The sequence below is a fragment of the Platichthys flesus genome, chromosome 10, assembly GCF_949316205.1.
Source record: "Platichthys flesus chromosome 10, fPlaFle2.1, whole genome shotgun sequence".
NCBI classification, from domain to species: Eukaryota; Metazoa; Chordata; class Actinopteri; order Pleuronectiformes; family Pleuronectidae; genus Platichthys; species Platichthys flesus.
This window is the reverse complement of record NC_084954.1, coordinates 21,388,424-21,414,457: the sequence shown is the minus strand read 5'-3', so window position 1 is coordinate 21,414,457 and position 26,034 is coordinate 21,388,424. Positions and strand designations below refer to the sequence as shown.

Here is a 26,034-nt window from a genome sequence, read left to right as displayed (position 1 = left end):
ACAAGAGAAACAACAAGTGCTTACATCCACCAAGGCTAACATCCTGCCTTGTCATTTTAAAGTGAAATAAATCTCTGCCCTTCATGGCCTATACCCTACCCTTTCAGCAAGTTTCAGATAAATCCCTGGCAAAAGTACAGGATACTAGAGTTTAAGGTGAAGTGGAAACATCATGTTTAATCTTTCTCAGCCGCCCAATAACTTCCAATAAGTCCTTTCACTTATTACCATTTGGAGAATTTTGTGTTGTGTAGTGTTTTAGCAAGCCAGAGCTCAGTACCTGCTCTGTACCATTGTCCATTGCATTTTATTGCATGATTATATCATGTGAAGCCTGAAGTAATAATAACACGTTGCTTTATTCTCAATAGAAATCTTCAAGCAGCTGTCTGATGGATGGGAAATGACTCTTGGAGAATCAGAGGTAACACAAGCTCTACAGAGTTCAATTTCTTGAGAATATCTCAAAATGGTTTTATCTTTTCATAACCTGCACAATTGTTGATTTGAAAAAAATGTCTTATTGGTAATCACCTTTGTTTCAATTATATTCCACTATTGTCTCAACAAGACCTTGTTAATTATCTGTGATGAAGTGATGATAATTTTTTGCATCTAGCAGAAATGCAGAAGCAAATTAATAATCTATGTTATGTTTATTTACAGTGGATGTACCTTTCCATGTACACTTAAACTGACAGAGAAGATGAGCTGCCGGACTCATTTGGAACAACTGCAGCAGACGATGTGCAAATAGAATAAAAGAACAAACAAAGTAATTTCTTTTTCAATTAAGCTGTTCTTTGTTCTTTGAACTACAGGGCGTTTCTTTTACCCCATTGCAATTTGAGTGGGAGAGCAAATGGGATACACACACAGAAATGCTATCAGATACGCTGAAAATTTTAAATTTAAAGTTAAAGTCATGTTTGAACTTTGGTTCAAACTTGCATATTTCAACATTTATAGATGATTTGCCATAAGACCTGGTTAAAAGCATGTATTTCTGGTACCCATGAGGCCATATCACTTTCTGTAATCTTCCACATTTGTCTCTATATGATTACCATGTTGTTAACAATGAGTATGTTTACATGGACAGCAACATTTCAATATTAGTCCGATCAAGACACTAGAATAAGACAATGTCATATAAAGATAATTTTTTAGATTACTTTAACCTGAATAAGGTCCTACTCATAATAAGCAATATTCAAATCAAGAAATTTGGAGTATTCCAAGCTAAATCAGATTATGACAACATGTATAGGTCTTAATAACATTAAAAGGTCCTGTTGGATTTTTCATTGTATTTTCTGACATCGGCATACGGCAGTAACCAACTGCTTGATGACATTTGCCCTGGGTGTAAACAATATGCTATTTCAAGTTGGGGTTTTAAATCTGTTGGATTGACATCGGACATAATGGTTTAGTAGACATAGTAATGAGTCCTAACCAGACTGTTCTGTGCAATGTAAACAGGAATGGAATTCTATGAGCAACTCATGTAAAGAACATAATCAAAATCATGTCTTATTCTGTCTGAAGGTCAACAGCCCGAATATTGGTGTCCATGTGAACAGTGTAATTTCATGAATACTATTCGGTAATATGTTTGCGACGCAGGGAGAATTAGCCAATGTTAGCATGCCCGCGTGCTTAAATAAGATTGACAGTATGGTTAATGTTATACCTGCTAATGATCAGCTTTGTTTTATAAGTTTTTTGATAAAATTTAGCAAAGTAAAGATATTATCCGGTGTTAGTGTATAAACATTTCTTTTATCTTTTTAATTCCTTGCAGATATTTTGAAATGTTTAAGAAAATAAACTTTGGTGACAATGCATTGCCTTGTGATCAGTCATTTGTGTCCCTTAAAAAAAATATGCAAACGCTTTTATTTTTTGCACAAACAAGTAAGAGACTTATCTGAATACTAACTAATCAGGTGAAGCTTGAAATGTCTCTTTGCCGCTTCTGGGTGAGAAGTTCTTTGTGGGCCTGTTCGTAGATGTCTGTGGTGTGTAGCTGTGAGATCCAGTGTAGCTTCTAGTTTTATGTTTTATGTTTTATGTTGCACAGAGGTCGGTGAGCTCCTGACTTTGGAAGGACGGATCCATGTCATTGTCCCGCTTCAATCAGCTGTAAACACAATCAGTACAATTAGCACAGTTCAATAACAACATACACCTATACATGTAACTGAAAAATGATCTAACGAATTTAACCTTACCCTCTTACTTCTGTCGACTCCTGAACTTCTCAATGCTGCTGCAAGAGCTGCAGGGTCCGGTTAGTTGTACAGAAAGTTCCTTCATACTGGCTCATAGTACGTCTTAGTACGTCATAGAACAAGCAGCTGGAAAACAACATGAGTAACATGAGTATATTATTAATAAATGGGAATAGCCTCGCTATATCACCGTTGAAAGATCCACTGCAAAATTACTACACAGTTACTTACATACAATGGCGTCATTTTCCACACTGCAAATCCGGACTTGCAGCAAGTCTCGGCCTAATGTGCAGTGACTGCCTCGGTGTGAGGGGCAGTGTTCATTTTGGCAGCTATTTTTGATTTAGTCTTAGTCTTTAGACGAAAATATTTTTACAACAAAGGAAAACACCAAACTCTTATGAAAACTCTTTTTTAGAACAATGATGTTCTAAAAAAGTGAACGTGAACGTCACGATTCACAAAATAACAAAAGTTAGTCAAACACCAACATTTTCGTGTCGTCTCATCAACGGAAGTTAAAATACATTTAGTCGTGGTTTTTATTGTCAAAGATCCATTTACGTCACGTCTTAGTCTCCTCTTAGTCATGGAAAAAGGTCATTAACGAATATTCTTAATTATAGTTTTCGTCAACGAAATTAACACTGGTGTTGGGGGGCTCAGGCTGTCAAAACACAATGATGAAATAGATCAGATAAAGCAGATTTATACAGCACAGCGCGTCACTTTTTAAATCTTGCCCTAGCTCCGGTTCGTGGCGCCCGCCATTTGCCTCAGAGGCGTGAAGAGACAGGCAGTTTCCTATAAAATACAACAGAACAAAAAGAAACGTTTATGAAGATGGTAACCATCACAAAACTATATCACTTTGCATTAACCCTAACCCCTTTTTTCTGCTAGTGCTAGGTCGCCCTTGGCTTAAACTCCATAGGCCACCCATAGACTGGTCTACCTCCTCCATTACAAATTGGAGCCTTTTCTTTCACTCTCACTGTTTGCGTGCAGCTGTTTCCCCCACGATAGCAATCACATCGTTTCCACCCAAGCCGGTTGATCTCAACTCTGTCCACACTGAGTATCATAACCTCCAGGAGTTATTTAATAAGGACCTTTCCTTGTCTCTTCCACCTTACAGACCTTACGATTGTGGTATTGACTTGCTCCCTGGTGACCCCTATCCTTCCAGTCTCATTCATCCCTCTTCCTCACCAATGGGGGCAGGATTATTTTTTGTGGAAAAGAAAGATAAGTTGTTTTGCCCCTGTATTGACTATCGAGGGTTGAATGATATCACGGCTTTGACACGCTATGACACAACAATATAATTTTTTTTTTACAATATATTTATTGAGTTTTACATATAAGAAACATACATTCAAACGTTTATAAACATACAAACGTTTATGAACACCCACAATCCATCTCTCAGGGTAAAGAAAAAGAGGCAAAATTAAAAAACTTAAAAAAGATTAAATAAAATAATACAAAAAAAAAACATATATAAAAATATAAGAATAAATGGAAGTAAATAAAGACATAAATATACAAATACAAATAAATAAAATAAAATTCCAATCAATCAAATCAAAAGCCTAAATAAAATAACGTTCTCTTATTCATAATATTAGTTAGGTACAATTAATATTCATCCTATTAGGTGCTACTATTTTATTCTGTTTCACTCATTCATTTCCACTTGGTCGCTTTCCAAAAATTGCTTGAAGGTGTCCCATATTTCCTTGAATTTACTGTTTTTCCCTCTGACCACTTATGTTAATTTCTCCAAGGCAAGGCAAGAAGCCATTTCCCTTAGCCACATTGCAGTTGTAGGACTGTCCATACTCTTCCATCTCAAAGCGATCACTCTCCTGGCTTGAAGCATACACAGGTTAATCAAAGGTGGTGTCTTTCGGCTTGTTACAAAGTGATTAGGATAGATAGCTAATATACAGAACTTTGCCTCAAGAGGGACCTCTATGGCAGCTATACGTGAGACCAGGTTAACTGTATTCTTCCAAAACTACTGAATTTTTGGGCATTCTCACATTAAGTGCAACAGTGTGCCAACATAAACATTGCATTTAGGACAATTATCGAGAATGTCAGGGTTAAACTTATTGGGCCGGTTTCGGAGACAGGGCTTAAATCAAGACTGGAGTAGGCCTAAATCAGACTAGTTAATCCTGGCTATTTAAGTGGCTTGCATGAACATGACATAAATTTGGCTTAGTTAGTCTGAGACTATAGAGTCCTGGAGTAAGCTTAATGAGAACACCTGGTTCAAGCCTCATTAGACTAAGTGGAAGCACAGGCTGTTGGTCCAATTGTGCTCATGAAAACCTGAAATGGAGTATGAAACACCATTGTTGCAGTGAATTTTGAGACAACACAATGGCAGAGGCAAAGAGTATTCGCTCCAAAAATTATAGTGAGCATGAAAAAACACTACTAAAACTAATTGTATCGAACCATCCAGTCATTGAAAGCAAAATCCATATTGCTGCTATTGAACAGAAGAAAAGAAGTGCTTGGCCTGCAATTGGCAATGAATTCAATGCAAATGAAGATGTCACCACAAGAACAGTACAACAACTGCAGGTGAGTTAATCTTCATTACTAGGCACAAAAATATGTGTTTGTTTCCTGTTGCCTATACCCTGCTTATTTATGGCCTACCCAAATACAATACTCCTGCTGCTTGTAGCATTCACATTGAATGAATATCCTGTTTAAAAGGATAGTAACCTATTTTAAAGGGGCATATGCATGTTAAACATGGTGGTAGAGTAAGATATTATCGTATATTTGATGCAGCCGAGAGGTCAATGATGTTGTAGAAGTTGTTGATGATGAAGGAAGGATTCCGAGGACCCAGTAGTTTCAGTGTAACAAAGTTTATTACAAGAAATTACAGGTCGGGACGGGCATCTAGATACCCCGGAGACACACAGCCAATAGTGAAAGTCTGACGTGCTGGGGTCTTACACACATTTATATAGGGAGTTTGGTTCCACCCATGACTTCAGGTAAAACACATCCCACATGGGATTTCTGACTAAATAAGGACCTGTTTCTGTGTCCGAACATGAAGACACACAGGTCAGGAACATTCCTTCTTAACCCATCCATTAGCTGGTCAGAGATAATTCCCTAATTCAAAAGTAATCCCAAAAAGTCAGAGTGCAAATAACACGAACACCTGGAGGACTCTCCGAGAATGTCTGAGAGTCCAGAAGTATATAAGCCTGTCTTTGTGTTTAAGACACGTCCCAACATGGTCTACTCTAACGAATATACACGACAATATGTTGCATAAAGGAAAATCCATACCTATATGTGAGGGGGAAAGAAATATAAAATGAAAAAAAATCATTTCTCCACCATGACCTAAATTATCAGGAGACAAACTTATTTTTATTATGCCTTATCAGTACCAGTATTTCAGATTTCCCATATTACTATTTTTGTGACATCAAAAAAGAAAACTATGAATGATATCTGCCTTCATAGGTTCTATGGAAGAACATTAAACTGGGATTAAAAAAAGAGAATGCAGCAAGCAGAAGAGAGCGATTTATTACAGGTGGTGGACCACCAATAAAGGACACATGTGATGAATTGGTTGACTTGCTGTCTGGTATAATAGAGCACCAGCAACCTCTGGATGGTATACCAGACAATGACCATTTGGACAGTGAACATGGAGAACTGAGCACAAATGGTAAATATACCTTAGGAAGTAAATTGGTTACAGGACCATATTAGTTGATTTGTGTTTGGAACAGTGGTCTTTTTTTCCAGAGGAAACCAATCAAGAGCCAGTTCACAACGAGCCTGAACCCTCCACATCTGCTATAGCACCCCTGGGAGATGAAGCTGCTACCATCCAACAGAGACCAAAAAAGATAACTATGCATGAAAAGTTAGCCAGAGAATTTCATGAGCGTAAAATTGAATATTTAAAAGAAGAACATGAAATGAAAATGAGAATTCTAGAGGTTGAACTGGATATGAAATTGGGAGAGAGGGCTATGCTCCAAAAAAGAATTCTGCATACCAGTAGCCATGGTGAATATGAGGAATTGTGAAAAATAAAAATAAATGTATTGTCATTTGGCATGTGAGTGTGAGTGAGTATTAATCATCACAAACTACATTTTAACCAGCCTTGGTTCACTCGTTTATTTTTGCTACATTATTGTAATTTTGTACAGAAACAGTATGCAAGCAAAACTATACCATAATGAATACATTCCATATTTAAATGCTGAAGTGCTGCACTGTGAAAGCAGCTCTGTGTGCAAGTCCTCGCTGGTCATTGGCTGCCTCTGCCACCATGGGCACATCTGCATCATCCTGATCTTCCATTGGCAGATCAGGACAGCCATGCTGCTTCAGGTAGTTGTGCAGCACAGCTGTAGCAATGATCACTTTGCAGCATCTTCTTGGCTTGAAACGAAGCGTATTTCGTAAGCACTGGAATCGAGTTTTCCATACTCCAAACATACGCTCGATCATCCCTCTAGTACGGATATGAGCTCTGTTGTACCTTTGCTGCTCAGCTGTTGTGGGATTTAGATGTGGTGTGAATAAATAGTTACTCTGACCATATCCACTATCACCAAGTAGTAGTCCACTATGTTGTCCTCTCTCAAATTGTGCACAGAATGAAGACTTGAGAAAAATCCTTGAATCATGGGTTGCACCTTTCCAACGGGCAACAATGTTTGAAAACTCCAAATTAGGAGTGCATACACCCTGAACATTGATTGAAAAACAGTTCTTACGATTCCTGTATTCCTCTGCATCAGGAGTTGATGGACACTTGATGGGAACATGACATCCGTCTATACAGCCAATCACTCCTGGGAAGTGCCCATATTCATAGAATTGCACTTTATAGTTGGCTTGCCCAGCAGCATCAGGGAACTTGATGTAAAGACTCCTCAGTTCACAAATGGCACTGCAGACTTATTCTAATATTCTACATACAGTTGGTTCACTGACACCACACAAATCACCAGTTTCACGATGAAAGATTCCACATGCCAAGAACCTCAAAGTGATCAGAACTTGCAGTTGATTGGACACAGGCCTTCCTCTTTGAGACAGAGAGGAAAGTCTAGGCTCAAGCAAAGTAATAATCTCCAATGCATGTTCCTTGTGCATACGAAAGCGGTCTCGAAAAGTTATTTCATCAAACTGATTCAATGGATCACTCCTATCCAGCAGTATTCGTCTGGCTGGCCTTTGTCGTGCATGTTGGTCCTCATTTAGATATTCCAAATAGTCCATGCTCCCAAACAATCCAAGCTCAGTTTCACAAACAGTAGCCTAGCCTACTAAGTGGGAGTTAAACCTGCCTCCTTGGCAGATTAGTTTAAGCTTCAATTCAGTCCAATTTAGTCCTGGAGTAGCTCTAATGCTCAATTTTGCAATCGGCTTTGTTTAATCCAGAACAGGCTTAATCCACAACTATTTTAAGCTACGTCTGTGCAAGTGAATTTCAGTTAAGCCAGCTCAAACAGCATTTTAGTCTGGGACTAGGCTTAAGCCTTGTCTCCGAAACCGGCCCATTGAGTTTCACAGGCGTGACATATGTCCTGAACAACCATTTATACTGTAACAGTTTCAATGCAGTGTTAATTGTCTGGGTTTGTGCTTTTAAGCAAGTATTTTCCCACTCATCCTCAGTGAAATCTACTTGTAGATCGTCCCTCCAGGCATTAAGTCTGGAGTGTGAGGTGTCTATGGATTTGGATCTCAGCATAGTATACACTAATGCCATTTGTCTTCGACTATTTTCACTATTTACAGTAATACTCTCTGTATCTGAGAGGGGCGGCTCCTCTAAGCTGTGGGTCTGTGATGTTATAAAGCTTCTTAACGGTAAATATTTAAATTAGTGTTTTCTAGGGATGCCATATCTATGAACCAGCTGATCAAAAGTCATTAGTTTCCCTTCTACATATAAATCAGCTATTTTGCCCAAACCTTTGTCCGCCCATTGTTTGAATCCGCCATCAGCTCTACCAGGAACAAAGCTGTCATTGCCCCATATCGGGGAGAATTGGGAGAGTTTGGGTGCATCCCCTATATAAGCATGACATTTTTCGTCTGTTTCATGAGTGTCTTAATAAGAGCAGAATACATATATGATTGAAGAGGTTAACCGTATGTTGCAGTGTGTTCGATAGCTATCCATGCTGGGGGGTCAGAGGAGAAGTAAAACATAGCTGTGCTGCCCAATAGTACCATTGTAGGTTAGGTAGCTGATGCCCCCCTCTGTCGTAGGGAAGGTACAGTAAGGAGAGCCGCAGTCTTGGACGCCTGTTATTCCATACAAAATTTGAGAACAATTTCTTTAGTTTACAGAAAAAAGTTTGTGAAAGGGGGAGAGGGATCGATTGAAATAAATAAAGGAATTTAGGGAGGATTGACATTTTAATTATATTAATATGGCCTAACATAGAGATCGGCATTGACATCCACCTACTCAAAGATTTGCTTGTGAATTGTACTATGGGATCATAGTTAAGAGAGACTATATTCTCAATTTCTGGGACTATTTTGATTCCTAAATATGTAAATCCCTCCTGGGTAGCTGAAAAGGGGGTAACTACTTTTCAGTTTTGTCTTTCATGTTCATTCAGAAATAGTATGGCTGACTCTAAACTATTAACTTTTTAGCCAGAGAATTCTCCAAACGATTTGATTAGGTCAGCGAGTGTTGGAATAGATGTTTTCAAGTTGGACAAATAGATAACAACATCATCCGCAAAGAGCGAAATAATATGCTCCAGTTCTCCTATTTTAATACCGGAGATTTTTGGGTGCTGCCGGATGGCCAACGCCAGGTGTTCAATAGCAAACAAAAACAAAAGAGGCGACAAAGGACAGCCTTGTCGCGTGCCTCAGTGAAGACTAAAGGTTTGTGATATGATGTTGTTTGTTATTAGCTGTTGGTTTCAGTATATAAAAGCTTCACCCATTTAAGGTACTTTTCTCCCATCCCAAACCTTGCCAAGACCTCCATCAAATATTTCCATTCAATCCTGTCGAAGGCCTTTTCGGCATCCAACGATAGGATTGCATTATATTTGGCATCACGCCTTTCGTGTAATATATTCAAAACTCTATGTATATTATGAAATGCCTGGCGCCCAAGAACAAAACCATTCTGATCATTAGAAATTAGGGATGGAACACATATCTCTAGTCTCCTAGCTAAGGCCTTGCATAATAACGCAGCACATTAAAGATAGGGGGCGATAGGATCCCCTTTCTGTTGGTGACTTGCCAGGCTTTGGTACCAAGGTAATTAGTGCAGACCGTAAGGATGGGGGCAGGATTCCTGATTCAAATGCCTCTTCGAACATTTCTAGCAGTGGAGGGAGCAATTTTTCTGGAAACAATTTATAAATCTCCATAGGAATCCCATCCGGCCCTGGGGTTTTTCCACTTCTCATGTTCTGCACAGCTTCTAACATTTCCTTAACCGTAAATAGTTTTTCCAGTTCAGTCTTATCCTCATCTGTTATAGTTGGGATATCTAATTGGTCTAAGAATTCACTCTGTGACTGCGTGTTCTCTGGATATTCTGATTGATAAAGGGATTCATAAAAAAGCCATTTGGTTTGAAAGCGCCATCTAGGGGGACATCGAGCAAGTCTTGGTATATAAAGGGTTAGAGAGATGGGAGCATGGTCGGAGAGAACTATACTATCATAACCACATTCATTTACCTGAGGTAGTAAACTCATGGAGATCAAAAAATAGTCAATAGGTGATGATGTTTTATGAGTACTTGAATAACATGAATACTCCTTTCTGCTGGGATAGAACTTTCTCCAGACCTCAATTAAGTTAAGATCATCTATAGACTGTAGCAAGAGCTTTCTAGTATGAGGATGAGAGGTGTCAATGCCTGAAGAACGATCGTTAACAGGATCTAGCGCACAGTTATAGTCACCATCAATTACATATTTTCCAGGCATAGTGTCGTCGCCAGGCACTAAACTTGACCTCGCCTCCGGCGATTGGACAAGCGTGTTTGTTGATCCAGGATTTGAGAAGGAATAATTAGACACTTATACATGAAGTTCTGGAAATTGAACATTTATTGTAAAACAATGAAATACTTACAGAGAGTCTCTGGGGTTCTGCCGGACACGTCACCAGGTTCACTGGATCATGTCGAGAAGAAGCTTCGTTCAATCCTAAGTCCACAGTATATATAATCAGACACAGGGTGGGCACAGAGACGGTTCTTTTTCTTTGAGGGAATTCAGTTATTGGCCAGATGAATACTGTTTCCTCAAAATGCAGTTTTTTGCAAGCACATCACTTTCAACTGACCAGGTGTCCCACCACTGTGGCCTTGGCAAACAGGGAGCTTGCTACAGTGGAGAGAGCCAGCAGATTAGACATTTCAGGAGGATTTCATATCTTTTTCTCACCATGTTTCATGAAGCACCTCATTGTATTAGTTCTGGCACGTCCTCTCTCTTTTCTGAGCATCCGTGCTTTCATTATTTCAAATCTCAAGATGAACTTCCATCACGCACTTTTCTCCGAATTATATTTTGGGTCAGATTGACACCTGCTCTTTCTGTGGTCGTGCTCTGGGCCTGACCCTGCGTCTGAGTCAAAAAGATTATACATCATTCTAATTAAAAGAAACTGTTGTAGCATTATTGATTATATGGATTATACAGCTAATATTTGTTCACAGGATATAGGTAAAATATAATCACAAGATACAGAGAAACATAGATATCTCAACAATAGACAATATAATAAGAAAGAGACTCCTAAAAATAAGAGTGATTGTCCTCATTAGGTCCATAAATGTTGACCAACGTAATTTGGACTTCTAATATTGTTCCCTGCAAAATATATCTATAGATATATATATCTGCCAGATGGATCAATTATTTCCTGATTGATCCTGAATGGGATTGATTTGTGGATCAAAATTATGACGCCTCTGGCTCGGGAGTTAAATGGGACAGCAAAAATGTGTCCAGGCCATCTTTTTTTAACTTTGTTAATATCAGTCAGATGTGATTCCTGCAGAAAAATAATTAGAGATTTAAGTAGTCTAATCCTGCCTAGTACCTGTTTTAATTTCACTAGCTTATTCAACCCTCTGACATTCCAGGATGTGATCTTAATATCTGATTTCCCTACAATTCAGTATTAAATTAATTATGAAGCAGAGCACCTTATGGGAGATGGAAATACTACACATTTTACCCAGGCAAATAGCAATAACAGTAATGAGAAGAAAAAAGAGAAAAAAATAAATAAATAACACCTATATAATAGAGATACCCTGAAGTCCCCTATGCATTTCCCCGAACGAAATACATTGATATAACCCCTTAAGTAACTATGTGCTTCGGTTATTTTACATATCTGATCCTCGTGGTGAGGAGCAGTGTGGCGTGATAGCATGAAGAGTCCTATTCTCCTGCATGCTCCGGCAAATTATTAATTATTCAGACCATTTAAATGATTCTCTTAAGAACAGAAATATATATTGTCCTACCAAATAGGCATTGCTTTAGGAAGGCTATCGAAAAATAAGGGAGCTGTTGTGGAAGGTACACAAGAAAAACAAAATTTAAAACAGCCTCTCCGTGTTGTATAGTGAGAAAAAATATATATATAAATCCCACTGTGAATATATTTATAACAAAATTAGTTACTATTTGTATATTGGAGTAACACAACACCTTATAAACTCCCCTTAAGGAACAGCCCGTTTCAACTAAACAAGAAATTCTACATTATCTCACAGGTGTTGACGTTATTGAACGCTGCATTGACCTGTCAGTCGTTGTGGCCAGCGTTGCCTCATTACAGCATATTTTTGTTTACCTCTGTCCTCGTGAAACAACGCTGGTCAGTAGCATCACAGTGCAGCGTCCTACATTTAGGAGTGATCTGGGTAGAATCTCACGCTGTGGTTTTCAAACTTCACTGTACTCTGTCTCGGGTGTTGCTCGCACAGCGCTTTCCTTTTCTCTGTAGTTAAGGAATCGGATAATCATCGCTCTTGGTTTTGGGTCCTGGCCGCATTAGGTCGTCCTATCCGGTGTGCTCTCTCAATGATGGGAGGAGTGGGGAAAGTGTCCGTGCCGAGCGCTGTTATGAGCCATTTTTCCAGGAAAGCACACATGTCGTTGCCCTCAGCTTTTTCTGGAAGGCCGATGAGTCATTGCGGTCAAGTGAGCAGATGTTCGTCTTTTCGTGGTCAAGTGAGCAGACGTTCATCTTTTCCTGATTTCAAGAGCGCCCCTATTACAGAATGTATGGCAAATGCAGGTAGTCCATAATATGGAGCGATCCAATCTTTTATGCTACAGTAAAATCCCTTTATTCCATAATTTCTGACAAAGGCTGAACAGTTGTCCTCAGGACCATCCTGACTGCTCACTCACTCAGTATCAAGCATATTTACTGTATCATTTTGGAGAAATTCAGCCTCAAAGTTCCTTTTTTTTTGTTGAAAAAGGCATTATGCGCAATAGTTACTCTACTGTAAAATCTCCTTGATCCATATTTTCTGACAAAGGTTGATACACTTTGGCTAATCCTCACTCCATTCACCAATATGTAACTTACATGCAAAATTGTGTGTATTTCTTTCGTTCATTTTTGAGTAATTCCCATTTCCCTTGCTAATTTCCGTGTGCTCTCTCTCTCCTTGAACATCAGCAAGGTTTTCAAGGGGTTGGAGGTGGAAGAAAATTGTTTATATACTTCTGTGTGTATGATGTTTCATTTTCAATTGTGAAAACCAATAAATAAAGTGAAAAAAAATGAGCAGTATACCCTTTACTTATTTATTTATTCATTTAATATTTATGTATTTATTCATTTATATATTGTAGCGTCCTCGCTTACAGTGGACAGGGAACTTCTCCTTCGTTTAACAACTTTTATTAACATTTACACGGACATGTGCACTTCTCCTTTCACTCCGTCACTTGAACGGATAATCTTATCATCTTACGGATATCATATTATATCATACTCTTTGTATATTCTTTGTATATATACAAATATGTATATGATTTGTAAGTCTATATACACATATTTATACATGTGTACATGTTATTATTATTATATTTACTATTATTATTATATATACTGTTGCTGCCATTATTATTATATACTGCTATTATATTGGTATAATTACTATCATACATAAATATATGTTATGTTATATTATATATACTTTACTATTTTTATATACTGTCTAACAATAGCATTACCATCATATCATCAGTACTATTACCATCATTACCATCCTTAAACACAGTGTTTTAGTCAATAACGTCAAACCCACATATAAACATAAAACCCAGTCCGTTACAATATATTTAATTATGCATTTTTATTATTTCCTGAGTTGGTAACTTTACACTGAATAGGCGCATATTGTAAACATGTGATATTGACAGTATTAGTAGCTAAATAGCGCCATTCTATCCTTTTCTATGAATAAATATAACATTTGTTATAAATATTTGTGGCATCTACACCGCACATGGTTAGTCTAATTGTTCAGCCAATAAGCACATGCTCATGTTAATTGGCACACCAAGTAACATATGCAAAGTATGCACAATAGGCTATGTTGTTTACATTTTTATCAGTGCAAATTATATTTTACTATTTTCCAGTTGTTACATAACTCATCCGCAGCTTGTTGCAGAGCCTACAGCACGCAGAAACGCAGAAACTCAGTCGCTACCTGCAGGCCAGTGATTGACAGAGACATATGGGGGTTACAGGTAGACCCCGCTAGTTTATAACTACTACACTGTGGTTATTATTAGGGAATTTATTTATTTTCTGAATTCTACTTTATAGGCTACAGCACGCGCAGCCGACTATGCGCAGCCGGGCCTACAGAAACACTTCAAGAAATGCAGCAGCATAACTCAATATATTTTTCTTTTGTTCACTTTAGATTCTTTGTGTTCTCTACGTTTGGAAAGGTAAGCAACCCCACTCCAGCCAAATGTAGGCCTACTTTTAATTAATAAATTTAATTGTTTTCCCCTGGATTACATTTTGTTCATTTCATCCAAAGCCCAACAAACGGGTGTTTGGAGCAGGCACGGCGGCAGGATCTCAATTTCGGGTGAACCAGAGTAATTTTGGATGGGCCTATTAACTACAGATGTTAAGTCAATGGCGCAGTATTTCACTGGGCGCATTATCAAGATAGTAATCTGTGGCTCTTTGGGCGGGTGCAACACGCAACACACACTGCTTAGACACACACGGAGCAACGCACACACATATGCAAACGATTACAAATAAACGTCATTTATGTTTTTCTCTCCTGTGCAAGACGACCCGGTGCGTAAAGATAGTTAGTGAGACGCACGGCTCCCAGTCCCAGAGTCAGACGCACGACTGAACTTGGACTGTGCGTGTGTGAGTGTGTGTAACAGCTGAGATATGGTTTCTCTGTTCCTGCTGTCTCGACTAGCTTCTCCTGCTTCCTCGTTCCTTGTTCTCCGTGCGCTTTGTCGCCAGTGTTACTTGTGTTAGTGTTTGTTTTTGTCTTGTTAAAGACCTTTTTGTATATTAAATCCCCTTTTTGCTAACAACCTCCGCATCGTGGGTCCATCTCCCTCCACAAACCGTAACATTTAATTTCCCTAATTTCTGAGCTGTGGAAATTAATAAAGTTAAAAGAAATTCAAGAATGTTGACCCTTGGATGTGATTTTTCTGTAAATAGTATCAGTTGCAGCACAAAACGTACCACATTGTGTTTTGTGTATTTGCATAACTTATTCTCTGAAGACAGTAATAAGATCGCTCTCTAAAGCAAGTGTTAACTAAAATCAGTGTCCCAGATAAATACGTTCAACTAGATAATTTTGAAGTAAGCTTAAAGTAATCCAAAATAATTTAGAATACATTACTTTACTTGAGTAATCCAAGGGAAAACAATTGAGGATATAGTGACTGTCATTGACAAGCGTTTTGCCTCGAGCCATGATGAGACTTTTTGGGGTGAAAGCTGGCATGACCTTGGTATTACAAATTCCAACATAAACAGGACAAGGCTCAAAGATGGCTATCTTCGATATAAAAAGGTAATGGTTTCACGTTCTCACTTTGACATTTCTAAAAGCCTGTGGTCATAAACTTTTAAATAGTAAAATTCAGAGTTCATATAGTGTCAACATTTTGTATTGTCATTATTTGTCCATAAATTTCGAGAGAGAAAGAAAATGAGCTGTGTTGCTTGGTCCAGACTCAGTAGGCAGAGTGAGTAGCCATAGAACATAGATTGATGTAACAACAGAAACATTTTCTTTACACACCCACTCAGCAAGTAACATTACTTATTTATGACCTTTTTGTAATTAATTGCATAATTTGTGTGTTGAACGCTAAGCACAACCACAATGAAACATAACTTATATCATTTGTTAAATTTGGATAGATTCAATGGATTTCCAATAATTTTAAAATGTTTGACAGTATAAACATGAACGCTTAATTTACATGGTTACAGGCACATGTTGCATGTGAGTTTCCAGAGGCTCTAATATTTGGCACCACAAATGAAATCTGCCAGTAAAAATCCTATTGCCCTTGACTGTACTAGCTGTTTACCAAGGTAATGTAATGTGTTATGACTGACTGTTTCATCTCTCTCTAGGAAAATGTGTCCACTAGTGTGACCCTGCCCACACCTGAGCCAAATGTCCAGAGTCCTGCAAAAGAGACCACACCACCTGTGGAGGTAACACAAGAATTAAATCTTTCAGTAGTAAAGACAGAAATATGGAGATGGGTGTTATTATACATGAAAAATAACTGAGTGTCTTACATTATTTAACATTCAAAGTGCAGTAATATAAATTATCAGCCTTTAAAAGAATAACTCATATTTTAATTGTGTTTCATTGCTATTTGCAGATTGGATCCACAGTCGCTTCAGATGAAGAAAAATCATCTAGTGAAGAATACTTCACCCATTCATTGCCGCCGCCACCTGAACTGGACCTCTGTTTTGGATTTAAGTGCCACAGTGTCAAATCCATCGGCTCTAAAAGAAGTGGCCCAGTCTTCACATGTTCTGGCTACTGTACTTTTGATGACTGCCCTGTAGAGGTGGTAATAAAGTTTCAAGAAGAGTCGTCTCTGAAGACTGAGGTCATCTTCAGTGGTAATTTGGTCTGCCACCGATGGGACCAAATAAAAAGACGGCCTGTGCGAGGTGAGGAAAGGGATGCTCTGTCCCATACCCTTTCAACCAAACTGCATGGGACTGTCTTCATGGAGAGCATTGAGAGGCTAGATGAAACTGTTGTGGCATCAGGGTGCAGGGACAACGTCCCTGCAACTGGTGTCATGAAAACAGTGTCATGGAGCAAGAAAAAACAAAAAAGAAGACACAACAATGAGATGATCAGCCTCCAGAAGATGGTGGCTGAAGAGGAGGCAGAGGCAGAAGTAAGGGTGATCCAGAACATCGGTCTTTACCCTAAAAGTGTGATGCTGTACTCTCTAGAAACACTTAATATTTTCTTTGACCGGTGCAAAGAAGATATTGTGTATTTAGATGCAACAGGCAGCATTGTACGGAAGGGAAAAGGACAGACGTCACCCTTCTACGTCTATGAGTTGGTCATGAGACACCCAACTATAGGATCTTCCCCTCTCCCTGTGGCAACATATATCACCAGTGACCACACCACGGCATCAGTCTCACATTTCTTAGGGTCAGTGGTCACAGACTTAGTAAAACATCATGGTCGACAAGCCAAATCAAGGCCAGTGATGTTAATTTGTGACGGCTCAGTGATTCTGCTGCAGTCACTTGCATATAATTTCTGTGGAGTGAGTCTGCAGGAACTACTCTGCAGATATTTTGTAATTGTGACTGGACAAGCAACAAAATATGCCATAGGTCTACCTATACTCCACCGATGCTTGAGCCACATCATCAAAAATGCTAAGGAGCTTTGCAAAAAATTACTCCGCCTAGTGTTCTGGCGGTGAATTGCGTTGCAACACGCGCAACACGTTTAGGAAGCATAAACCAAAACGGATCCGTCGATGCAGCTGCGTGGCCTTCCGCGGTTGCAGTCGCAGGACTATAATTAGGCCTTCACGCGTGCCAGGCCAGTGTCCTTTCCGACAGTACATGCCCAGCAAGCCGGCGAAATACGGGATCAAGTCGTGGGTGGCGTGCGACGCCAGATCCAGCTACGCTTGGAAGATGGAAGTCTACACCGGAAAGCCGAGCGGCGGGCGTCCGGAGAGGAACCTGGGGCTGCGGGTCGTGCTCGACCTCACGGAGGGACTGAGCGGGCGCAACGTCACATGCGACATTACTTCACCTTCTACGAACTCGCGCGGCAGCTCCTGGAGAGGAACGTCACCATGGTCGGCACGGTTCGGAAGAACAAGCCCGAGCTCCCGCCCCGGCTGCTCGCGGCCAAGGGACGAGCGGCGTTCTCCTCCGTGTTCGCCTTCACGCCCGCCGCCACTCTGGTGTCAGTTTATTTCATCAACAGTTTATATTTCTGCCACTAGGTATCAGTGTTGTCCACTGTTTGTATATACTGGTCCTCCCCGATGCAGATGTGACTGCTTGAATATGAGTGGCTGCAGCTACAGTTTGAATGAAAACAGTTGCTTTAGTTTTGCTCCTCCCACTTTTGCACTGTACGTACATATTCCGTATTTGTGTGTGTATTTTCCTTTTCTTCACTTTTTCCAAACACTGAATACATTATCAAATGGGAGGTACAGCATGATGTGCACATATTGATCTTTGAAAATATGTTTTTTTAATATGTGTTGATGAAAATGTCTCGTTTGTAGTGTACTCAGTAATGAGGAGGACAGTAGGGGGAAACTTATGGAGATGTGATTATGTATGTCTGCATGGATAGACGGATGAAAAGATTCGGTAAATATTATTTGATCAAACTTTGATTCAACACACTGGCACATGGGTTTCTTCAATCTTAAAGCCTGAGGTGGATGCATATTCATGACTGTCACCAGCTTAAGAACAGATCTAATGTAGAAAACATGGTGTGCTGAGAGACTCCAACTTGCTCCACTGTGATCAGGCCAGATGCAATGAGCATGAGATCACCATAGTGCACAAATCATGTGTGTGTGTGCTTGCTTGATTATCCAATCAAGCAAGGACTGTTTGTGAGTATGAGATGGAAAATTCACCATAACTACATAACTCTTTTCTTACATAATCTTATTTTCATTCTGCCCCCCCCCCCCCCCCCTCCATAGCTGATTTATATCCCCTTACTTAATTACCATCAATTGTAAACCAGTCTCAAGATAAGTTTATATCTGTTATATAAATGTATTATTATTGTAAAGGTCCAAGGAAGATTGTGGGTTTGATACCAGGAACCTCCAATATGCTTGCTAAAATGTTCTTGGGTACCACACTGTAGCCTGACTTGCTGCTGTGTGAGAAAGTGTGGCACATAGATACAGTGTTTGATATGTGTGTGAATGGGTGAAGGTCAAAACTGTTTTGTACTGTGCTTTGAGTGGTCATCCAGACTAGAGAAGCTGCTTTATGAACACAGACCATTTATTCAGGATTTTCTACTTCTATCCAATGTCTCCATATTAAACAGCTTCCCCTGCTGGACAGTTTGAATCCTTACACTTGATGTAAAATCTCAGAAATATTGTTAAGATCAATGAACAGTGACTTATGTGGGTCAGAACTCTGCAGAGTTTAGTAGGACAGACATCACTGTTGTGCCGTAGTAGGAGTAAAATGGACGTTGGCTAATTATTAATAATCATGAAATATGATTATTAAAATAACAATTATTTCTTAAAAATAATCAAAAATGATAAAGCTATTAATTAAGAATAGTAACACATTTAATTAGAAATGATACGGTTATCCATTCATAATAGTTAAAATAATTAATGAAAACAATAAAATTATCAATTAAGAATAATACAAATCTGTAATCATTGCTTATTGTCGCGTGGCACCACCCTGGTTACAGGGACCAACAATTCAATCTATAAAATATCAGTCTCAATGATATAAGTTATATTAATAATCTCAATATTTAGTATTAATGATTATATAATAAACAATGAAGGGTTTTAAGTTCGAGCACAGGCAATCATAATCCAGCTGCAATCACATACATATGCACAAATAATCACAGACTACAGATACTTTAATTACAAAAGCATTTATTAAAAAGGGGAAATAAAGTTATGTTATTCAATGATTCATCATTTTAACAAGCTCCGATATTTCAAAGATAAACACAGCCGCAGCACTTATCACAATTCAGAAAATACATGTAAAACCGGCGGTCTACCTATGTATGTCTGTCTCGGTGTGTGTGTGTGTCTGTGTCAAAGGGTCTCTCTGTGTGTGTGTGTGTGTGTGTCTATGTGTGTGCATGTGAAATACAGTTAGTGTTATTTAATGATTCATCATTTTAACAAACTCCCATATTTCAAAGATAACAGCAGCAGCTTATCACAATTTAGAAAACACATGTATTCATCTATGTGTATCTGTGTGTGTGTATCTGTCCGTGTCTATCAATGTGTCTCTGTGTCTGTGTGGGTGTGTGTGAGAGAGCGAGAGAGAGAGAGAGAGAGAGAAAAAGAAGAGGGGGCGTGGCGATGACGCAGTCACGTCACAACCAAGATGGCAGCCGATCATGATTCGTGGAATCAAGGCCTAAAAACTCTCAAAATGGCGGATTGACTACAAAACAAGATGGCGGAGCCGTTATGAATTTAGAGCCAGAATGGGAGGAGAGGGAGAGAGGAGGCGTGGCAATAATAGACTCAAAATGGTGGTTTAACTTGCGTTATTCAAAATGGAGTTTATGTTAATGACACCATGTGGCCGGAGCTCACACTGGTGGTCGTCACATGAATTACACAAAGGGATTTTCAGACAAAGAGAATTCTTTGTCTCTGCTTTGGCGTTCGGCCGCATGGCTTCCAGATGTGTCCAGCCTCTCTGAATATAGATTTAACTATGTTACATGAACTGTATTCTTAATACAGATCGGATGTGTGTATAGGTCGGTTTAGAAGGAGAGAGAGAGAGTATACAAGGAGAGAGCAAAGCTCTTAAAAGCACCGTCAGAGACAAGTTACATTTACTTTACCACTCAGCACCCAAGTGGCGTTGTGTGCTGAGGTTTGACCGGTAAAGTCTCTTTAAAGTTGTTCAAACGGTCACAATGAGCTGGAGACGCTGCTCACGGCGCTTAAAAACTATGGCACATGGCCGTAACCGGAAACCGGAAGTGGCGAATCGCCGCTAAAACACTAGAGACTCGGCGGTCTCATACAAAACAAATACATTCAAGTATTAAAACAATACGCTACGTATTAGATTAACATCTGCCCAGACAATAAAGCCTCTTACTGTGACCTTCACGGTGTTGCATGCGGTTGTCGCGCGGATATTTCCGAAGTCCAGTGAATAATCGTGGCCGCTCAAGCTCTGTTGCTCTGGTTCCTCTGTCGCAGCGGCGTCGGCTGGGCCGAATAGGAACGGATTCTGCTTGCTCCTCAACGGGATGAACGTCGTGCTTCTTCTTCAGGGGACGGCTGTGGAAGCCGTTTGTAGATCGTTGGGAAAGTAAAGTCCGTGGGGAAAGTGAAACAGTCTGAGATTGTTCCGCGTGCAATTTCCTGTTTGGTCTTTTCAAGTTAAAACAAAAATAGTCTCTATCAAAGTAAGATCAAACTTAAGATAAAAGAAAATGAAAGAAATGAACGAAAATAACTCTGGTTGCCCCCTTTAGCAACTAAATCATCTGGAAAGACCCGGAGGGGTCTGTTGACGTCTTCAGAGCAGGGAAAAATGGCAGCGATTATTGATGTCTCAGTGATTTTATTCTACCTGAGAGGTTCTGCCTCCTTGAGGTGCTGGTCATAGGATGATGCTGGCTTTAAGCCAATTGAGTGTCAGAGTTGGACCTCAGTGGGCGGGGCTTGGAACTCAGCGGGGGTCCTGAAGGCTCTTCAGGACATTTTCCAACCACCAGGGGGAGATTCTCAGGCCTACTGGAGACTGTTTTCCCTCCAAAAGTTTTACAATCCTTTGTCCTCACCGTCGGCTCCAGGCTGTTTGAGGAAGGTGTGAATTAAGACTGAAAACTGGCCAAACTGGTTTCAGCTTGGCCTAGCAGGGCCCAAGTATTTACAACCCACTGGGGAGTCTACCCCAACATCACACTGCACATGTGATGCAGGAGTGTGAAATGACAAAAGAAGGAAACATGTGTGTGAACAGTGTTCATTAAAAACAATGAGATATTACTGAACAAGACTGATATGAATATAACATGTTAAAGTATGAAGGCTAACCTAACTATTCCTTATTCATCTTATTAGTCTTGAAGCCTTAATATAAGTCTGCTGTTCTTGTCGCACACGCACCTGCCAGTCAAAATAATGCACTAGCCTTCCCAAGAGAGACTTGCACAGTGTCTCTATTTTGCTGGTTTGACTCCATGAGAGGTTGTGTTGGGATATTACATTTTAGCTTCTCTGTGTGTGTCTATGAAGATGTTTATGGAACTGAACTCTAAAAAAATGGAAGGAGGGTGGGGGCAGGAGCAGTTTGGGCTAAAAATATGGCCTTCACACAAACGATTTATAATAACCCTTTGCTGCTTAGTGTTAATCTTGAAGTTAGCTTGAATGTGCGCGTCACAACGCTGGTTAGTCTCACATCTGTCTTGATAAAAGGTCTGATAGGAGATGCTGTCTGTTGTGAGACTGTGAATTTGTGGCATACAATGTACTGTACTTTTACTTTTTATATTAAAGCATATCTCCTTTAGCTTCTTTCAACATCACACAGAGTTCAAACAGCTGCCTCAGGTTCTGGGGGACAGACAGAGTGGCGTTGTTTTGGTTTAGAGGATCCGAATGTTTACACAAACAGAACATACAGCCGATATGATCCAATGAAAACAACATTGACCCACAAGGCGTCAGCTGTGTCAAGGCTTGTCATGAGGTGAACATTTTGCCCGGCAACTATCAGAGGAGGAGAGCGATTTGGAGCGGCTGCTCGTCATATCCTTATTCCAATGCAAACAGGGTGGACTACACCTGAGCACTATCGAGGAAGAACCGAGGAAGACTTCCCTTAGTTTTTGACCAATCCTGTTCTTCCTACTGTTATCAAATTTTACAACCGGCTTCTGTCCTCCCCACTTGTTCTACAGCCACTTCTGTATTTTGGACTTTAGTTTCAGTCACATTGTTTGAACTAGATAGAGGAGGAGAGACTGGCCAGAGACCCTTGACACAACAGCACAAAGCCGATCACTTTAACAAAATGAGTAACAGTTCTCTTCTTGTGAATGTGGTTAACTGGATTGCACAGAACCAGAATGCTTTTCTGCCGCCAGTGTGCAACAAGCTCATGTGAGTAAAAGCTTCAATGTTTTTATAGTACCCACATGGTAACGTGTGAGTTCCTCTTTGCGACAACTTGATAGGTGATGTGATGAGCACTCTGCATTTTATTTGACACAATACGTGCTGCACTGACAAATCAACGAGTAACTTCCACTGATTATTTGAGGACATGTGAGTAAATGATTATCTTTAATTCCTCCGGCACTTTCTTCAGCTGAATCTCATGTTTGTTGGAGGTCCAAACAGCAGGAAGGATTGTCACATAGAAGACGGAGAGGAGGTGAGAGGACAGGACTGATATATTCTGTAAGAGGTCTTCATTCCTCTACAGATAAGTGTGTCTGCTGACTTAAAGCAAGAAAACTTACATTTCAATGGGTCATCATTTTGTGTTTAGATTTATAAAACACAGTCTTTAATTAAAGTTGATATGGTGATTGATTACCAAATTAAAGTTAAAATCATTTATAAGCTTCGGCCTAATGTGTGGGCACGGCTCCCGTTAACTTCTTCTTTTGTCTTTGGCTCCCTGTTTGAAATAGTTGTTCTACCAGCTGAAGGGAGACATGTGTCTGAAAGTGATTGAAAACGGCAAACACAAGGATGTGCACATCAGAGAGGGAGAGGTGAGCTCTAAAGGTTCTTTGGGGGTTTTATTGTAATAAAAACAAACTAAGATCACTTTTACAAACCAAAATGTATGTAATTAACTCACTGTCATTCATTCTTTTCTCATCTGTAGATGTTCCTGCTGCCGGCTCGGATACCCCACTCCCCACAGAGACAGGCCAACACTGTGGGGCTGGTGGTGGAGAGGAGACGTCTGCTGACTGAGATTGACTGCTTGAGGTTCTCTTCTCTTCTCTTCTCTTCTCTTCTCTTCTCTTCTTTATCTTGTCTTCTTTTCTCTTCTCATCTCTCCTCATCTTTGACTATGTTTTAATGTTTTCAGGTACCATGTGGAAAACACCACTGACATCCTGTTTGAGAAATGGTTTTACTGTCAGAATCTTGGAACCCAACTTGTGCCAATAATCAAAGAGTAAAGACGTCCTTCATCCTTCACACTCACAAACCATCAGATCACTTTGACATGTTTGGCTACAATTGTTGTTAACTTTATATTTGCAGATTATTTTCATCAGAGCAGTGCAGAACAGGAAAACCTGATCCAGGTCAGTTGAGTTTAAGTTTCTTTGGATTCCTGTTATTTTGAACAAGGTATCGAGATATCTAGTCTGATCCCTTTAAGGTGTGTACTGGTGTCATTTGATGAACAGATGAAGTCTTCAGGCAGCCTCCCTTCCAGATGAACACTAAAGGGTTTGGTTAAAGGATAACTGAAAGTGAAGTAGAAGAGTGGCAGTTTAGGCATTCAACTGCTTGTAGAAATCCCCTATGACTATAGAGCATAATACATGAACATATGCCACAGAGGGTTTCATCGTAAATATAGAAAGATTTAAGAACTTGAAGGGAACTAGGAGAGTGCATACCTGCACCAAGGCTAACACCCTGTCTCACCATGTTAGAGAAATTGGAAATAAATCTTGGATCTACCCATTTAGCTGGATCTGCTCCAAAGTCTTTTGGTTTCTTCCATGGGTTCTTCCCCACCCGCTATAGAATTTCAAGGATATTTGATTCAGTATATTTTGTGTAATCCTGCCAAGAAACAAATAAACCAACGCTGACGAAAAATGTATCTCCTTGGCCGAGGTAAGGAGACAGAATAGTCAGTGAGATGAAAGGACTACATGCAATGTTCTGCGGTGATGACAGTGATGGAGAAAATGCTTTAACTCTCTTATTTATGACCCCAACAGGTGATGGTGTTTGGACCTGGCCTGACAGAGATAACAGTACCTCAGAGTGACGTGTGGATTTGGCAGATGGTACGCTTTCTAAAATTTCACTTGCCTTGTAAGAGGGATGTATCACTATAAAATCTCATCCTTTTCTAACTTTTTCTTTCCTTCCTTCACCTTCTCTCCGTGTCTCTCTCAGGAAGGATCCTCTAAAGTGACCATGAATGAGCAGGAGGCAACTCTTACTGAAGGAGACTGTTTCATTATTCCTGAACAGAGCCAGTGAGTCTGCATGAACAATTATGGCAAACCTAGGTCCCATGATACTTGATATATGAAAAACTTTAAATGGCTTCTTCTTCTCTAGGTACCAGTGGCAGAGAGAGGACAGGACTGTTGACCTGTTGGTGGTTCAAAACCCTGAGCGGAAAAGACCATGACCTGCCAATTCACAAACACCCATTAAATACACATAAGACTTCTTAGGAGGGGAGCAAAACCCTTATTCATTATAAATACATGTGATTGGACAGGAACAACTAGATCTTGAGTGTAAGTGCAGTAATGAAAAGTATATTGTTTAACTTCATGTTCAACCATGGAAATTGTCATGGAAATTATTGAATCTAACTGTCCTCTTATAAAATATAACAGGCCCTTCTGTCCTGACATAGCCTTGCTCAAAGTTCAGTTGGCTGACCTGAAAAACATAATTTTATAAATTCCACTTAATGTGTGCATCTGCCTGATATCAGGAAATGTTAGTTAGTTTGAATCTAAACGTCCTTGTGACTATTTGATGTTCGGTGTCTATACACACAGGAGAGAGGGGGGCATTTTGCCCATCCTCTGAGCAATGTCTGAGCACTGGACACGTACTGCCTGCATGATATCGAAGGATGACGTGGAACCCCTTGAGCTGTGCATAAAAGCTGGCATATCCCACCCGCCATTTGTCAGATCCATGATACCTGCAGTGGTGATGAGCATTCTGCCCCGTTTGGCCAAGTGTTTGCTTAGTAACTCTGTTTGTGTTCAAATCCAGATACAGATCCTCTCTCACTGATGACCACCTGTCAGCTGTCATTCGCATATCCACCTCAGGTATTCAACCTGACCTCAGTGCACTTGTCTATGCCCAGCAGACTAGATTTCTCTCACTGAACAAGAAAAATAAACAGAAAACCAGCAAATGGGTTGATTCGACTATATGCAAATAATAATAGCACTTTCTATGTTAATTTATAAAGCTGATCTTTGAAATACTGCAAAAAATGTGCATATTTTGTTCACAACTGTTCTTGTAAATGGTGAGTTGGCATAATTACTTTGCCTGCCTCAATTTTGTATTGCCTAATCATAACATTTACTCTTACCAGTAGAAGCTTATCAAATTAATATGAGTAGACGTCTTTTTATTTCTACTCCTTACATTTTCACGCAAATATCTGTACTTTCTACTCCTTACATTTAAAAAAATTGCCTCGTTACTCCAATTTCATTTTGGCTTGTTTT

At 39.7% G+C, this 26,034-nt stretch overlaps 2 protein-coding genes and 1 long non-coding RNA gene across 3 annotated transcripts in view; all 3 read left to right on the top strand.

The window, feature by feature from the left end:
• Positions 1 to 1,832, top strand: part of LOC133961403 (calpain-1 catalytic subunit-like) — a 30,943-nt gene extending 29,111 nt beyond the window's left edge. The window contains exons 20-21 of the mRNA XM_062396492.1: positions 372 to 424; positions 667 to 1,832. Of these exons, the coding sequence (XP_062252476.1) occupies positions 372 to 424; positions 667 to 693 (80 nt within the window). The 3' untranslated portion in view covers positions 694 to 1,832. The remainder of the gene's footprint in view (positions 1 to 371; positions 425 to 666) is intronic.
• A 2,944-nt stretch (positions 1,833 to 4,776) lies between these two features.
• Positions 4,777 to 6,109, top strand: LOC133961377 (uncharacterized). Its single transcript, XR_009921999.1, has 3 exons — positions 4,777 to 4,841; positions 5,754 to 5,964; positions 6,045 to 6,109. It is a non-coding gene; the product is annotated as an uncharacterized LOC133961377 (long non-coding RNA).
• A 16,294-nt stretch (positions 6,110 to 22,403) lies between these two features.
• LOC133962087 (3-hydroxyanthranilate 3,4-dioxygenase-like) lies at positions 22,404 to 25,784 on the top strand. Its single transcript, XM_062397528.1, has 11 exons — positions 22,404 to 22,717; positions 22,926 to 22,991; positions 23,254 to 23,337; positions 23,454 to 23,560; positions 23,664 to 23,753; positions 23,843 to 23,886; positions 23,992 to 24,039; positions 24,147 to 24,238; positions 24,538 to 24,606; positions 24,719 to 24,801; positions 24,887 to 25,784. The coding sequence occupies exons 2-11, from the start codon at positions 22,935 to 22,937 to the stop codon at positions 24,957 to 24,959; spliced, it is 747 nt and encodes a 248-aa protein (XP_062253512.1). The 5' UTR covers positions 22,404 to 22,717; positions 22,926 to 22,934; the 3' UTR covers positions 24,960 to 25,784.
• The last annotated feature ends 250 nt before the right edge of the window (positions 25,785 to 26,034 follow it).